Source organism: Paramormyrops kingsleyae, chromosome 6, assembly GCF_048594095.1.
Source record: "Paramormyrops kingsleyae isolate MSU_618 chromosome 6, PKINGS_0.4, whole genome shotgun sequence".
NCBI classification, from domain to species: Eukaryota; Metazoa; Chordata; class Actinopteri; order Osteoglossiformes; family Mormyridae; genus Paramormyrops; species Paramormyrops kingsleyae.
In genome coordinates this window covers 16,798,188-16,816,204 of record NC_132802.1, presented here as the reverse complement: position 1 = coordinate 16,816,204, position 18,017 = coordinate 16,798,188, and the positions used below count along the sequence as shown (strand labels likewise).

The following is an 18,017-nucleotide window of genomic DNA, read 5'->3' as shown; positions in this document are numbered from 1 at the left end:
TAAATTCGTGTGCAGACTTGTCTCAAACTGAAAATCTCACTCCAACCAGCTGACCAAAGTTCGTGGCCCTAACATGAGCTGGCAAAGCTATTCCACAATAAGGGGCCGTGGGGCAGAAGGCTTTACTGCTAACTGTTACTTTATTCTTATGTGGAACGACAAGGAAACCTGTGTTCTGTGATCTGAGTGGACGATGCGGCTGGTAAACTTGAAGTAATTATTAGGTGGGCAGGTGCTAAACTTCTGAGTGACTAATATGTATGTTGTAAATTGTTGAAGTGTGAACCTAACAGGAAGCCAGTGCAGGGAACTAAGAGCAGGGGTTATGTGTTCAAATTTCTTGCTCCTGATGAGAATTTGAGCTGCAGAATTTGCCGAGCACGGGATTCAAGTCAGTCACCTTCCGATCACAGACCTGCTGATTTTAGTTTGTGGTTTCCACTCGAATTTTTATGAAATTGTTCACTGCATGTGCTCTGTGACATCATCCTGTCCAGGGTGGAAATTTGCCTTGTGCCAGGTGCATTCTTGGTAGGCTCCTACCTCACCTTAACCTTGTACTGGAAAAATAATTTTTCATCTCCATTCTGATGATTTACTACTGTTTTATGCAGATGATCTGGTCTTACTGTTACTCCAGAAAGTCCAGCAGTCCAACTGGCAATGAATCATTATCCCAGGAAAATAGAATTTACTTCATGGTTGGTATCATTGCAATAAAATATACAGTAATGACTTTCTAGCATAAAAACTGGTTTGCAAGGGAACTAACACTTTACTTGAGGTCATGTTTTTAATAATTTATAAGTACATTCGTAATGCATTATAATGCATTCATAAAGCATTATAAACATGGCTATAAATATTTATAAAAAGGCATAACACATTATAGCATGTTTATTATGCATTATGACTGCCTTATGAAGCTCTCATCTATAATACAGATGCCTTTATAATGTTGTACAAAGCATCCGTAATGCTTATACCCACCATTATAATGCATTATAATGGTATCTATAAAAACGTGGTCTTAATGGGCTCCCCCTTTGGGTCTGGTTAGGGTTAGGGCTTCCTCTGCCGTCCCCTGAAGGATGGACTCTCCCTTTGGGTCTGGTTCCTCTCAAGGTTTCTTCCTTTTAGGGAGTTTTTCTTTGCTACTCACTCTGGGCTTTGGGCGGGGTTAATATAAATGCTTTGAGACAATGTAATGTTGTAAAAATGCGCTAAACAAATAAAATGGAGGAACAAGAAAGTGATTTTGAGGATGTATCTCACGAGCAAGGGGGACACATCTGATGAGGAAGAAGCTTCTAAAACTAAACTGTTTAATGTAATTAAATTAAGATTAAGATTCTTGTGCATTCAGCAGCAAGAACATGCAGACGAACATACATATGGTGCCAAAGACACAAGGTACAAAGACAATATAAACCAGAGGTGGCCAATCTTATCCGCAAAGGGCCACTGTGTGTGCAGGTTTTCGCTGCAGGTCCCTAATTATATTACTAATTAGAGGACTGATTGACTGAGGGGTCCTTACACCTGGGTTTGAACAGCTGACCTAAAGGTTTCCCCAAAAACTTGCATAGACACCAGCCCTTTGCGGATAAGATTGGCCACCACTGATATAAACAGTTACAACAAAGGAAATGCAGTGCAAACAAATAAATGAAATATTCCAAAAAACAGAATATGATATTAAAAATAAACATTTCAAGGTAAGAATAATTACGTGCAAATAAATTATGTGCAGCTGGGGCAGAAAGTGTGGGATTGTATTGTAAAGAGGCAGGAAGCTTCCTGTTGTGTTACAGCTCCGGGGGAGGGGTGACACTTCAGCAGGAGGTGCTGTGGTGTGGAATGGCAGCAGACAGGAAGGAGCCCCAGTAGCATTTTTAGCACACCATGGTTATTATCCCAACATGGCTGGAAGTATTGTTGAAGGAGACTTTGTGCTTGTGTGCCTCACCGAGGACGGCAATGTTGAAACCGAGTTCTTACGATGTTGCAGCCAAAACGGGCATCCAACATTTTTTTCCCCAGATACTGATAACATCAGTGTTTATGGAAAAGAGGATGTGGTATTCAGGCTACTGTTGGAGTCGAACTCCGCCGGGTCCGTTGATGAGAAGAGATTCACTGCACAGTCGAGGAGTAGTTGCAAGTCACCAGTTTATTACCTATTCGGATTGCATGCAATCAGGGAGCGACCATCTGACATACATTCAGCATGTACAAGAAGATGCTCGAACCATAGGTGTCGGCTCTAGGTCTTTATAGGCCTTTTGGGGTGTGGCCCCCCTTTTCTGTACTTTTCCACCTAGGTGACTCGCACATACATTGACATTTACTCTAGTTAGCCATTAAGTACATGTCCCCCCTCCCCTTTTATATTGTGCAAAAATTAGAAAAAGTATTAGTTCACCCTGTCCTCTGGCACAGGACATCTCGCTATCAATTCTTGATTTCTGCCAACTTCATGAAGTGAAATCGCCCCATCCTGCAGGCCCAGTATCAGTTCCCATGTCCGGTGTCTGCATTTTATTTAACACTGTGTTTTTAGACATTAGTAAGTTAGTATTTGGATTATTTGTAAAATCACCCCTCATTATTGTATGATTAACCCCTCACTACCAACACCAACTAGTACAGGAAGCACCAATTAGCGTTGTACACAAAAGCTTGTGTTTCCTCCTAAATTGACTGCTTACAATCCAAAGAAATAAAGTTTGAAATCAACAGGGTGACAAATTCAATTACATGGAAAATGGATTTATAAAGGGTTTTCTATACTTTCTTCAAGCATATCCATCTTACCTCATGCCACTAACTTCAGTGGTGGGGTAATAAGTTATACCACTGATAATCTTGTTTGCAGTTGATCATAAAAAAAGGTGGGTAGTTAAGGTTCAGGGAGTAAAAGTCCAGACGAAGGTTTTGTTTCAACTAACCAGCTGAGTATAAAGAGCCACGGTCACAGAGTACTCAACTGGTTGGTTGGAACAAAATCTTGGTCTGGACTTTTACTCTCTGGACCTTAACTACCCACTTCTGAGTATAATCAAAGAGTCTAAGAACATTATATGCAACATTTGTAACTTAGATATGTATGACTGCAGTGGTAGAGATGTTTTCATGTTTCTGGAATATGGTGAGAGGCATTTGCTAAAAATGTTCTAACTGACCCCACTTTTCCCTAAATCATGTGTAAAAGTCTTAAATTAAGTAATGCGCTGAACCCATGGGCATAAATTATGGGGGGATGGGGGTTGTAACCCCCCAATAATCAAAACCAGCCAATACACCCCCTGGACCCCCTTAAATGGGTGGAGACCTCACCCTCTCCAATGCTCAACCCAAAGTTATGTCCTTGGCTGAACCTAACTTTGGCCAGCTGGCTGGTGTGAGATTTTCAATTTGAGACAAGTCTGCACACATGCACACACATTTACATGTATGTAAATAGTCTGTGGGGTTTGCAAACTACCCCAACGCTTTTAATGTAGCTAATTTTAGATTTATAATTGCATAATATAGATTTATCGTAAGATTTCTTGCGTGAGCGTGAGAATCAGAAAGTGTGAGTGTCACACCAGATGCGTGAGAGTTGGCAACCCTACAAACATGTTATCCATCCATCTATCCATCCATCCATCTTCTGGACCTCTTACCTAGCAGGAGGTCACAGTCTGAAACTAATAGTTACACGTTTTAGAGTGATTTGATGCTTTTTTGTGTGTGGACGTGGAGTTTACATGTTCTCCCAGTTTGAGTGAGTTTCACCAGCAGTCCAGAGACATGCAGTTAGGCTAATTGTCCAAATATGTACTCACACTAGGTCCAATCACCTTGTACCACTGGTCTGTGCTTAATGTTCTGGACCCAAGTATGCTTTCATCATCATCATCATCCGAATTCTTGTGTTAAAGAAAACACAGGAAAAAAAGTGCACACAGCAGAATGGAATTCTGTTATTAATGTCCTTATTTTGTGGTTTATTTAGAATCGTTTTGGACAAGATGACACATAACCCTCTTAAAGATTTATTGTGTATGCAATGCAGTGATTTTCATTTAATCATACTGCACGTAAAAGAATAAGTCTTGCATTTTACCAGATACCGTTTTGTGCACTGCATCCAGTTGTTCCTGGATACTCTCGTCAGCCCAAATTTCCAGCAAACACTGCACCTCTTCCGTAGACCAAAGTGATTCCTTTGCCGCCATGTCTGTTAAATGGCCAATTGCATCATCAACGTTATGTCTGTGTTCTGTGCTTGGGAACAGTTAGCGATCACACTAGATGCGTACCATGCCCAAGTCCAGCTGAATGATTACACTAGTCAAACAAACTGAGTGTTGGGGGTGAAACGTGAACCCCCTGCATATTACACTTGTGAGTACATGAGTACACTAGTGTGAGTAAATGAGTACACTAGTGTGAGTACACCCTAAATTGCCCTCAGCGCATGCGTAGCTTAGCTTCCCATCCAGGGTGTCCCATGCTGCCTGAGAGGCTCCAACTTCACTGCCACCCTGTTGTCCGTATGTCTAATAATAATAATAATAGATACTTTATTGATCCCCATGGGGAAATTGTTTTTACGCCTCCCTCAACTTGCTCTTTATAGAGTAAGCTGTCTGTGAAGGGCAGCCACCCGTTGGGGTGCCCAGGGAGCTGGGGGTTAAGGGCCTTGCTCAAGGACCCACAGATGTGCTGAGGCTGGGTTTGAACCAATGACCTTGTGATTACAGATACACAGTCTTAGCCCACTGAACCACACGCTGCACACACTGTTTTTGGCGGTTGGATAGATTTTCTTCAAAGTACACTAAGAGACCAGATAACCACGAATGCAGAGCTGCATAGACATAAGTGGTGACCTCAGCATGAACCCAGCAGTAACTGCAGCATGTTCGGCTTTCCAAGGAGGAATGAAGTCGCCATGAAGCAGGAACCGAGTGGCTCCACTCCTTATTAGGTCTGTCATATTAATGTTTTTTGGGGTATGCATCTAACTGTGTGAAAATATTTATTCAGCTGTATTTAGTGTTTGTCTTTGTATATTTTTATATATCATCGTACATAAACAGTAATTTGACAGACAAACAACAAAGAAAGCAAGAAAAAATGTAAATAAACACCCTTTGTGTTGAATTTTGTCGTAAGACTGGGAGGGAAGAAGGCGGGCAGATAGAAAGTGAGAGAGACAGAGAGAGAGAGAGAGAGAGAGAGAGTCAGAGACAGAGAGAGGTATATATACAAAGCATCAGTGAGTTTCTTTTCCACCGTGCAAGCAGCAGGAAAAGTGTGTATCCCCGTGTTGGGCCGTGTGGCATGTGTACATACAAGTTCCTTGAACTGGAAGGACCCCTGAAGACTGCACAATGAAGATCCGCTTCAGCGACCTGCTGTCAGACTTTTTATTTGAGTACGAGACCCCCCGCCAGGTGCTGGTGAAGAACAAGAGGGTGGGGGTGGTGTGCCGGCTCATCCAGCTGGGGGTCCTGGTCTACATCATTGGGTGAGTCGCATTCCATCTCTCTGGCAGGCAGCTTCACGATCCAGCGTGCTGGAACTGGGGCCCAATGCGCAGCTCTCTTATCAGAGGAAGAGGGAGTTTATCGCATGTGTGGACTTGCAACATTTCGCAAATTTCAGAGATATAACAAGAGAAATTGCAAAATGTAGCAGAAGAACAGAAAAGTAGACCAAGAATCTCTGTGACAGTCCGTTTTATCTTGTGAATTTTCCTTGGGATGGTTTCCCGCTATTAAAATTGATGTTATTGTGGGCGCAAAATCAGTGGAATCAGTGGAATGTGGCTCTGTGGGTTAGGACGCGTTACGGGAAAGTTGCTGGTCCGAATCCTGGGGGCTGGTACACGGATGCTGCTGTTGGGCCCGTGAGCAAGGCCCTTAACCCCCAATTACTCCTGGCGCTCTGGCCACTAGCTGACTGGCAGATTTAGGTATGAGCAACATGGGCAACCACCCATGTCCGGGGGCGGCACAGGGCACCCGCACCAAGAGAATTATTTTTTTTTTTGCGCAATCGGTTTTATATTACTCTTGCATGTCACATCAGTGATATCATGTTACCATGTGGGTCAGTTAACCTTGTTGCAGTGGGCGCCCTGATTCTAGTTTGTCAGCTAGGCAGGTTACCACTCGAAAGTACAGGATGGGGAAGAGGATGGGCTGATTTGAGGTCACTCCAGAAGGAGCCTGAGATAGGGGGAAGGAGGCTTGGGGAGGGGGGGTTCACCCAGGGCGCCATACAAGCTAGAACAGGCCACTGTGCTATCTGACCTTGCGCTCTGACTCCCAATCTGGTTTTCACAGTGAGATAACAGCATTCTTAGGTAGTACCCAAAACTACCCATCATGCAACCCTGCAGAAAGTTGTTATGAGGACCAAGAGCTTAGACGGCAGTCTGATGGCTTGCAGGAAACTGCTCGCTGACATATGCACAGATGCTCATTTAAGACATGGGGATGGTATTTCTCCACTGAATGGACTCTTACATGATTTTGGTCACAAATGTCACACCACTAAAAAGACACACACAGATACAGAATGTTTTCCCCAGGAAAATTGCTGACAGAATTGCACAAAAGTAGGGCACAAAATCTACCTATTTGTGCTATTGTGCAGATGTGCTATTTTGTGGGACAAGAGCCCTCACCCTACACATGGTATGAGGCAGGGGACACCTTGGACGGGATGCCAGTCTATCACAGGGCACAGGGCAGGGGACACCTTGGACGGGATGCCAGTCTATCACAGGGCACAGGGCAGGGGACACCTTGGACGGGATGCCAGTCCATCACAGGATACAGGGCAGGGGACACCCTGGATAGGGTGCCAGTCCCTCTGATGGGGGGGGGGCATTTCTGAGATGCTGCTTCACCTAACTGCACATCTTGTTCTAACACAGAAAGCAAACTAACACAGACATGGAGCAGGGGCAGAATTTGAACCCCTTTTGGGGGTGTGAGGCTACGAAAATCTAAGTTGACATGGAAATGACAAGAGCCGGGTGTGTGGTTCTCTTAGAGTATATGTGTGTGAATACTGATATCACAACTGTAATAAGAACAGCAGAAAAAATGTGCCAGGCAATAAAGATAAAGGGATTTATGGAGGCATTTCTGGCCTGGTGAGCAGTTTGGCAGTTTGAAGTTGTACTTTTGGTTTTGGATCCAGTACAGAAGATAGAGGCCTGACTTGCTTTCAGCAGCTGGTTGGCTAGTCAGGGCAGCAACTCTCAAAAACACTGTAAGACAGTAATGATACAACCTGCTGCAGGTCGCCTTGTCAGCTGCATGCTGCTATTTGTGGGAGGTGAGGGGTCATGAGGTTTTTTTGTTTCCTGAGAAACGCAGTCAGGGGTGATGACAGGCATATGATCTTGGGGAGATGTTCTAGATGGGAGATATTTTTGCACGTCAATTTGATAAATGAGGCAGCATGTTTAGTTTGCTAAACTTCTACATTTTACGTAGCTCTGTGTCTAGATGTGGGAAAATGGCTGATTTATTGGCACGTTATTGATTTATTGTAGCATCATGACAGAACGACATGAAACTGTGAGTGACCATGAACCCCAGTGCTTGCCTGGTGTTGCTGCTGGGAGATAGAATTACAGCAGTAGGGGCCTGCAGCCATAGAAACCAAAGATGCACACATGTGTGTTTGTTTTCACCCAACAGTCCAGTGTAATCACCCTAGTCTGGATTATACTAAGAAAAGGTCATGTGACCAAAGCGGGCTGTCATGTAACACGCCACATAATTGGTGCTCTTCTACACTGAAGAGACTCCACATCCTCTCCCCAAGCTCCGCACCTCCTGGGTTTGCACTGTTTGCTTTTCAATGATGTTCTGAGGATCTGTGTTCTGATGGAAAAATGCACACTTGTTTATTAATTCTGTTACCAAAGGTTTTACAGTTTCGCAGTAACGGTGGAGTTGGAATTTCCTGCTACAGATATAATGGGAACGCAATTAAATAATCCATGTCCAATAGATATCCACCTTTCCGTTATCTTGCTGGAGCCATAAACCTCACAAAGAATTCATGTAGGTCCCATAATGTGAATAATACTGAGGGGGATCTAGGTTCTAGAACTCTTACAAAGTTCTGCAATGCCGCTCTGCCTGTTTACTGTAAACACAAAGCCTAGGATTTCCTCAGTCACTGATGCACCCTTACCCCATTCCCATGACATCTCCTGGCCTCTAGATGGAGCTGTAACACACGGCCAAGTGCAAGGCAATGTTTATGGGTAAGGCGGGAGTGGAAGGCTTGGGGCAGACTGGCGCCCTGGTATCTCCTTTTCTAGGTTGGTCTAAGAGGCGGCTTACTGTGTTGCCTAATGGGTTGACCAGCCTTGCCTTGGCCTACAGGTGGGTGTTTATCTACGAGAAGGGCTACCAGTCCACTGACACTGCTATTAGCTCCATCATGACGAAGATGAAAGGCATTGGCGTTACCAATGAGAACGGCACGGCGCGCATATGGGACGTGGCGGATTACGTCTTTCCGGCACAGGTGAGCCATCCTCCGTCAACAGACCTGACAGACATTTGTTTTCCAGTTCTGGGTGACGGCACATGCCTTGATGTGACAGTGGGGGGAAACTTGACTGTTTGCCACACAAAAAATTCAAGGATGACGAGGAGTGTCGACAGTGTCTACACCCATGTGATGGCTAGAGACTTTGGGCCCCACGGAGGCATAACAAATTGGGCCAGACCAATCCAGTTATTTCCCAAATTTTTTAGGCCCGTTGTCACTCACAGGCCCTTGGAATCGTCCTAGCTCCCCTCACCGACACCCCCCTACCAACCCCCCCCCCCCCCCGTTACGGCTCCCCTGCTGCCAAGCTCTGCACTATAACAGCGAATGGAAACTGCAAATTAAAGATACAATTTTTGTAATATGTAGTCATATATTTGTAGATTAATGAGAATCTCACAAAATCACTGCATAGGTGGAAGGAAATGATTGTAAACGTGGAGCAGGAACGTGGATTGTTATTCTACAAGATCACTTTCTTCATCCTAGGGAGCCTCATCGTTTGTGGTGATGACAAACTACATCATGACAGAGGGACAGCAGCAGGGTACGTGCCCAGAGGTAAATGCGGGAAACGCCGAAAGCGCAGTCAGTACGCCCCCAGGGGGAAATGCCAGTGCACAGTGTTTCTCTTGTGTTTGTCACCTCTCTCAGCGGCAGGTTGACCAACAAGCTCACAATTCTTTGTGGTAACACAGCACACCTTGTGTTTCTCACGCTGAGAAGTAAAGGATAACGCCCACTGAGGTGTCCAGTTATATGGAATTAATTGACGATGCCCAGGCATACAGAGTGGAGATTTCTGCCAAGTTCATAGCTGTCCTGAGTTACACAGTTAATAGCCACCTACCAGCCAATCAGAAAATAGCACTTGTTGTTTCCAGGTAAATTCCAAAATAAGTTACATGTGATCCCACTGCAAACACATTATTACATGGATGCGCATAAACATAGAGTGCAAACAAGGTGGAAATGGAAGAGCAAGAGTAGGCAGGGCTCTAAAGTGTCACGCACTGACCGTGGGACACACACTCCGCCCCTAACAGATCTCACTCCAAATTTGAGAGCCCTGCTTGTTAAGCATGATAAATACACTACTGTAAGTAGCCAGTTTGATAGGTATGCCAACTTCTTAACACAAACAACCTGGTCCGCTGAAGAAAAAAGATCCAGTCAATTGCATTTCTATGGGCAAAATCAGGGGATGATGTCCAGATTAGTTAAAGCTAACAGTCCTTAGTGTTGTGCAGAATACTCATAAAGTGGCTCCTACGTGGTATTAACTAGCTAGCGGTACCCAGGAAAAGCAGGTCCTACATGGTACTAGATGGTTAGGGGTACCTAATAAAGCGGGTCCCACATGGCACTAGGTAGCTAGGGGTACCTAATAAAGCGGGTCCTACATGGCACTAGGTAGCTAGGGGTACCTAATAAAGCGGGTCCTACATGGCACTAGGTAGCTAGGGGTACCTAATAAAGCGGGTCCTACATGGCACTAGGTAGCTAGGGGTACCTAATAAGGCGGGTCCTACATGGTACTAGGTAGCTAGGGGTACCTAATAAGGCGGGTCCTACATGGTACTAGGTAGCTAGGGGTACCTAATAAGGCGGGTCCTACATGGTACTAGGTAGCTAGGGGTACCTAATAAGGCGGGTCCTACATGGCACTAGGTAGCTAGGGGTACCTAATAAAGCGGGTCCTACATGGTACTAGGTAGCTAGGGGTACCTAATAAAGTGGGTCCTACATGGTACTAGGTAGCTAGGGGTACCTAATAAGGCGGGTCCTACATGGTACTAGGTAGCTAGGGGTACCTAATAAAGCGGGTCCTACATGGTACTAGGTAGCTAGGGGTACCTAATAAAGTGGGTCCTACATGGTACTAGGTAGCTAGGGGTACCTAATAAAGCGGGTCCTACATGGTACTAGGTAGCTAGGGGTACCTAATAAAGCGGGTCCTACATGGTACTAGGTAGCTAGGGGTACCTAATAAAGCAGGTCCTACATGGTTCTAGCTACCTAGGGGTACCTAATAAAGTGGGTTCTACATGGCACTAGGTAGCTAAGGGTACCTAATAAAGCGGGTCCTACATGGTACTAGCTACCTAGGGGTACCTAATAAAGTGGGTTCTACATGGCACTAGGTAGCTAGGGGTACCTAATAAAGTCCACTGAGTTTAAATTCATAAATTTGAAATGAAAGGAAATAATAGTTACTGTGCATCTTCATAAGTATAGGTTTGTTTATATGTGCAGAAGTCACACCTTGGATCTAGGGTGACCACCTAATCCATGTCAGGAGGGACACTATGAGCTACTTCAGCTTTTACGAACTACTTTAAAGCTGAAAGGATTCTGTGCTCTGCTAAAATGTTTGGTTAGTTCCTAGATTGAAAGACTCATCCAGCTGTTTCGCATTAACATTACTGACACATATGCATGATTATAGGAGACTGACCAATCAGCATACGGCAAGAACCCAGTGCTTAAGTGAAATCCTGGTCCTTTTAATTGAAATGTTTGAAATGGTAGTTTACAAATCCTGTTGTAGCTCACAGTGTCCCTCCTGACATGGATTAGGTGGTCACCCTACTTGGATCATAGCCACCTGTCCCTCAGCCACACGCCTGATTTTCATATTTTTTGCCTAAGCTTACAAACGATGTTTATGGGTCAGAGAACTAATAAGCAAAGCAGAATATTTGCTTACCTATAGCTGTAGAGACCCACCTGACTTCTGCACGACTGTCTGTCTTTTCACCCTCCAGCCTCAGGCTAACTGCACGTCGGACACGGACTGCAAGGGAGGAACATTCAAACGTACGGGACATGGTAAATTGTAGCCGTTTAGTGTTGTGTGAGTGAAAATGCAATGTCATGACAGCCACCGGACATTCAACAAACACTGCGGCGTACGAGCCCAGTTTTCTGGCACTCAGGGATACCAAGCCTGTTGACCGAAGGCGGTGGTTTCTGTAACGGATGCTCATTCTCAGTTTGCACTGCGGTCTTTACAAATATTTACTGTGGTTGAAGCCACCCAAACACGTAGAGGCACGCACTCATCCCCGGGGGGACGTCTTTCCAAGAAACTGCTGGAAACCGGGCCAAGTGGGGAGAGTCATGTTGACCACATGATTTTCCTCTGGGGGGATTAATAAAGTTTACCTTGACCTTGACCTTGAGTCATTCTGCAGGGCTTCGCTGAATCCTTCAGCCATGTCTCTCTGTCTCCAGCTCTATACTGTATCCTGAGACAGGGATGCCACTAGAGATATTAAGCCCCCATCCCAGACCAATCAGATTACATTCCAGATTTTTAGGGCCCCCGTCACTGGCATGGCCACTAGTCTGGACTTTGCCCAGACAGTCCGGTCTCCCCCACCCGGTCCATACTGATTTTGGGTGTCCTCCTTTTAGCCTCCTTGTTTTCTTGTTTCCCTCCCCCATCTACCTCCCCATCAACAACTAGTGCCACTCTCTCCCACACAACAAACATGAAACAATTGCACATACATACTGTGGAAGCTGAGAACGGCCATGGTTGCAAGTATTTTTTATCTTTTTATAAGCTGTTATTGATATTTTTGGCTTCCCCCCTCCCCCCACTGCTCGACAAATCCTTTTTAGAGTCATGCTGGTGGGGGCCCTACCCGTCACTGAGGGTCCCTTGGAATCGCTTGGAATTGATGGGGGAATGGAACTTTTCCCCCGTCCCGAGAAACCTTTTCTTTACAGGGAGGCTGAAAACGACGCGGCTTCCATGTCTGGCCGCAGCTGCTCTTATTTGCACGATGTCGTCAGTGTTTGCACGGGAGCAGTACACATGTAGGGTGCACGAAAGGTAGATGAAATGACAGGAAAGCTGAGGATGCTATTTGTCTTACTCTCCTGCCTGACACAGAATCGCTCAGGCAGAAACACAAATAGACTCATAAAATACAACATGCGGCATGTGCTGTAAGAAGATACTGCCATCCTTCGTGTTATCAAATAAATCACCTCTCTGTTACCCCCCCAGGGCAGCTGACTGGGAAATGCCTCACGGGGGTTAGAAAGTGTGAGATTCAAGCCTGGTGCCCCACTGAGAACGAACCTAAGACCCCAGAGTAAGACCCCCCCTCCCATACATACAGACATCAGTGTCCCTCTGCCATTGCTGATGTGTCTTTTTTCATTTTCACTTAAAGCCCGGCTCTTCTGATGTCATCAGAAAACTTCACGCTTTACATCAAAAACTCGATCGCCTTTCCGGAATTTAAAGTCTCCAGGTAGGTGACACTAGCGGCTGTTTCTGTCAGCTTTGTGCTATGCTCTGTAGATCAGTGCCACTCAAAGTCCATGTAGTACTTTAAGCAAGCTTCACCACCAGCGCCCCCTGTATGAGACAAAGTGAAATTAGTTTGTTAAGTAGGTGCACCCCCTCCCAGAAGATGGCGCCATAATCGGCTGCCTATGTCTCCCAATGGTAAATAGATTATAGTGATTTTTAAACATGAGTGATGGACTTTTTTTGTAAATTAAAAGTAGTTGGATTTAGGAGTGCAATGCATTCAATCCATTCCGTAAAGACCTCCATAGCGTATCACAATGGCAGGGTACACTCCCTCTGGTAACTCCTCTGGTACATTCTTTCTGGTACACCCTCTCTAGTACACTCCTTCTGGTACATCCTTTCTAGTACACCCTCTGTGGTACACTCCCTCTGGTACACCCTCACTAGTACACCCTCTGTGGTACACTCCCTCTGGTACACCCTCACTAGTACACCCTCTGTGGTACACTCCCTCTGGTACACCCTCTGTGGTACACTCCCTCTGGTACACCCTCTCTGCTACTCCACCTCTGGTATACCTCTAGTATATTCTCTCTGGTACACCCCCTATGGTACACCCTCTCTAGTACACCCCCTTCCAAGCTACTGCCTGCCACTGCCTCGGAGCCTCAGATTACCTAAAAAGACTGCCCAGCACTGGTACAACCCCGCTGGTACACCCTTTCTAGTACATCCTCCCTGGTACTCTCTCTCTAATACTCTCTCTCTGGGACACTCCCTCTGGTACACCCTATCTTCTACACCCTCCCTGGTATACCCTCTCTGGTATACCCTGTCTAGTACACCCTCTCTGGTATACCCTGTCTAGTACACCCTCTCTGGTACTCTCTCTCTGGGACACTCCCCCTGGTATACCCCCTCTGGTACACCCTATCTAGTACACTCTCCCTGGTATACCCTGTCTAGTACACCCTCCCTGGTATACCCTCCCTGGTATACCCTCTCTGGTACTCTCTCCCTCTGGTACACTCCCTCTGTTGCACCCCCTACCAAGCCACTGCTGCCACTGCCTCAGTGCCCCAGATTAGCTAACAAGACTGCCCAGCACTCTCAGTCTGAGAATGACATAGCTTACATCTAGACTGTGGACATTTTATACATTATCTATCTATTCTAATAATTAACCCATTCTGCTTCAAAAACATAGCTGTGACATGTCTTAGCTTGCAACAATGTTCTATAAAAGGGTCCCATGATCCCATGTAAGGGAATTGGCTGGATTTATTTGTACTACATGAAGAACAGGATACGCCATGCTTATAGGCCGGCAACCACCCAGGAGGCCTCAGAGCATCTAATGTCTTCCTTCTCTGATTTTTTCAGGAGTAATTTGGTGGAAGATGTGAACATCACTTATCTTACAAGCTGCATCTATGATCCAAAAAATAACCCCCTCTGCCCCATCTTCAGACTGGGGGACATCGTGAAACTCTCTGGTTTCCAATACGCAGACATCGCCAAAGAGGTACACTGTTCATCAGCCACGTCACGCCCGGGGTCACCTGACTCACAGCAGAGAGAGTTCGAGACTCAGGCTCTAGGTCACACAGAAGAGATAAACCTCACAGACCATGCCTTGAAGATTTACAGAAGAAAACACAGATCTTAGTGAAGACAATCACATCACCACATCTTTATTCCCATTGTGTCACCTATTGTCCTCTCCCTTGCAACAGTGGCATGAAAATTTCCCATAGCACCTCTGAAAAAAAACTGCTACAAAGTAAATCTTGAAAGTGACAGGCGCCTACTGAGCTCTGGCTTTCCTCTGGATAGGGTGGTGGCATTGGAATTGTCATAGACTGGAAGTGTGACCTTGACTTCCCCGTGAGATACTGCAAACCTGACTACTCCTTCTACGCCCTTTATGGCGACGCACAGAAGACTGACTCCACCCAGTCATCCCTCGGCTACAACTTCAGGTTTGCAGTGCTGTTCTTCCAAACGGCCCGGTGAGTCGCTGTCACACCCATGGGGAAGCAGTTTCTGATTTGCTTTTGGTTTTAGGTACGCTAAATATTACATGGAGAACGGGACAGAGAAAAGGACACTCATTAAGGTGTTCGGCATACAGATCGACATCCTCGTGTGGGGGGAGGTAAGCGTGCTTCTTCATAGCTCTACTGCAGTAGACTTTTCCAGAATTATGAGGAATATGACTGAAGCCCCTGTTATTTGTCATTAACCATAAGAGGGATCAGACCCCCTCTCTTCCTCCATTGAGGCCTGTTAGTATTTACTCCTTATTTCCTGGGTCTGTAATGGAAATTGGGGGCCCAGGGCTGACCCACAGTGATCAGCTCCCTTTTTTCTCCAGGCAAGGAAATTCGACATCATCCCAACCCTGACGGCCATTGGTTCTGGAGTGGGCATTTTCGGAGTGGTGAGTCACGATCAGCGAAAAAAAACAAAGTCAAGGTGATGAATTATTTTGATTTGAACTGGCTCTTGCAAAGATGGAGGAGGCTAAGTGAGTAGCCTATGAGGCTGCAGGGTCACGGGTTTGAATCTATTCTCCCCCCCCCCCCAACACACTCTCTGTCTGCGAAGTTTCTGTGTGCCACTCTGTTCTGGATACATGAAAAGACATATAATAAATAATATCGAAAAGACTAATCATGCATACTGTACTATTCAATATCTGCTGGGGACACACAATATGATTGACTTTCTTATTTCTCCAGTCACTATAATGTTTTGCCTTCTGTCTTTAAGGCCACCGTAGTCTGTGACCTGGTTCTTCTGTATGTCCTGCCCAAAAGAGACCTGTATAAGAACATGAAGTTCAAACACACAGAAATCCAGGAGAAGGTGAGCTTCTTCCAAACAATGCAAATAGCAGAATCAGAATCACAGCAGGAGCATATCTGGGATGAGCAGCTGGATGGATGGAAGGATGGCTGAAGCTGGATGGATGGATGGCTGAATGCTGAAGCTGGATGGATGGCTGAATGCTGGATGAATGGATGAATGGCTGAATGCTGAAGCTGGATGGATGGCTGAACGCTGAAGCAGGATAGATGGCTGAATGCTGAATAGATGGTTGGCTGAATGCTGTCCTCTGTCCATTTGTCACACGCACATTCAATAATCCTGTACTACAAACTCTTCAATGTCATATTATAACTTGCATATCACAGACCTCTCATATCTGACACACATCCTGCTAATTGAAATCTGGTCAAATGTGATTCATCTTTAGCCCTGTCCATAAACTGTGAATTGGTTTCTTCAAGGTCATTTTCATGTGATGATTCTGTTACTTTGTTCACCACCTGTACATAAAAACATCAGAAGCTGTCATTAAGTTGTTATGACACTTTTAATATGTAGGAAACATTGGAAAAAAATAATAAAAAGGCAGAGAAAACATGCTAAATCGAAGAGAACAGGTGCAGCTTGTTGCTGCTTGCTGGTCACATGAACAGTTCATTTATTCCTATCATTGTGGGGACTCCCCATTCATTTCTATGAGCATAACCCTAACCCTAACCCTAACCCTAACCCTAACCTCTACCTAGCCTAACCTTAATACCAGAAGTTTAGCTATTCACAGATTTTCTAAAATTGATGTTTATATGGTGGGGACCCAAAAAATGTCCCCTAAAACTAAAAAATAACAAGTTTGGTTACTTTTGTCCCCAAATGTGGTAAATACAAACCTTCTGCACACACACACACACGCACACACATGCATGCATGCACATGTGTAGGCTGGCTACTGAATGATCTTCTCCTGCCTGCGGTTGCCATGGCAATGCGGGAGCAGAGCTGCTTGCAACAGCGCAGGGCACCTGGTGACCCGCAGCACCATTCTCAGGGTATATGACACAAAGCAGGGAGGAGGAGGCTCACACAGCGTAGCGTGACAATAAAATCAGACAAAAACATAAGAGTGTAACGGGAGATGCTTTGTCTTTCAGAAACCAGCTTCAAATCTGGACGATGGAAACACAGCAAACGAAGGTAAAGCTCTCGATATGTTCATGCATATTTACATACTCTCACGTTTTTCCTGCAGTTCATAGCACCTTGCACACTCTCACACATCACCTGCAGCTCGTAGCACTTTACACACTCTCACGCTTCTCCTGTGGCTCATAGCACCTTGCACATTCTCACGCTTCTCCTGTGGCTCATAGCACCTTGCACATTCTCACGCTTCTCCTGTGGCTCATAGCACCTTGCATACTCTCACGCCTCTCCTGCACCTCGTAGCACCTTGCACATTCTCACGCCTCTCCTGCACCTCGTAGCACCTTGCACATTCTCACGCCTCTCCTGCACCTCGTAGCACCTTGTATACTCTCATGCGTCTCCTGTGGCTCATAGCACCTTGCACATTCTCACGCTTCTCCTGTGGCTCATAGCACCTTGCATACTCTCACGCCTCTCCTGCACCTCGTAGCACCTTGCACATTCTCACGCCTCTCCTGCACCTCGTAGCACCTTGCACATTCTCACGCCTCTCCTGCACCTCGTTGCACCTTGCATACTCTCACGCCTCTCCTGCGGCTCATTCCCCATTGCACACTCTAACTCTTGGTTCTGAGCCTCTGATCTGATCTGAGACCCCGTTAACCAGGGGCAGGACTGCACTGAAATGCTTCCCAGGACTGCTGGTGACCACAGCCAGACTCCCCCCCCCCCCCGACTTGAAAACCAGGGCCAGCCAGTGACCTGCTGACAGACTGCCTCATACAGCCCCCAACATCTGTATAAATCCCCAGAGATGTATAAAATGCATGCACACGAGTGTTTTTGTATAGAATTGGAATATACAGTACATATATGTCTTGGAATAAAATCTTTTGCTATTAATGTTATGGGCATAAGCTTGTAGCAACCAATGTCAGCGATAAGACAGAAGCAAGTCACTATATTGGATATACTATGTTATGAAACATGCTGGTCAGTCTCTGACTGCCTCTCATTTCAGTTGAATTATGCTGCTTGCGACATCTGTACATGTTTTTGAAAAAGTTGAAACACTCAGGCATTTTCCAAGAAAGCTTGTATGAACAGCTCGATGTTTTAAGATTTAATATTTTTTTATTGATATGGAGCATTAAAATAAAAAGCATCTCAACACAAGCAC

At 45.5% G+C, this 18,017-nt stretch overlaps 1 protein-coding gene across 2 annotated transcripts; it reads left to right on the top strand.

The window, feature by feature from the left end:
* The first annotated feature begins 5,237 nt into the window (after positions 1-5,237).
* p2rx1 (purinergic receptor P2X, ligand-gated ion channel, 1) lies at positions 5,238-18,013 on the top strand. Of its 2 annotated transcripts, none has more exons than XM_023832933.2 (13): positions 5,238-5,524; positions 8,412-8,556; positions 9,073-9,144; positions 11,352-11,403; positions 12,605-12,692; positions 12,774-12,854; positions 14,243-14,384; positions 14,696-14,841; positions 14,927-15,017; positions 15,237-15,302; positions 15,635-15,730; positions 16,843-16,885; positions 17,505-18,013. In XM_023832933.2, exons 1-13 carry the CDS (start codon positions 5,388-5,390, stop codon positions 17,519-17,521), a joined length of 1,176 nt encoding a protein of 391 aa, XP_023688701.1. In that variant the 5' UTR covers positions 5,238-5,387; the 3' UTR covers positions 17,522-18,013. The 2 variants fall into 2 exon arrangements, with proteins under 2 accessions (XP_023688701.1, XP_023688700.1); XM_023832932.2 differs by having other exon boundaries at positions 11,352-11,415.
* The last annotated feature ends 4 nt before the right edge of the window (positions 18,014-18,017 follow it).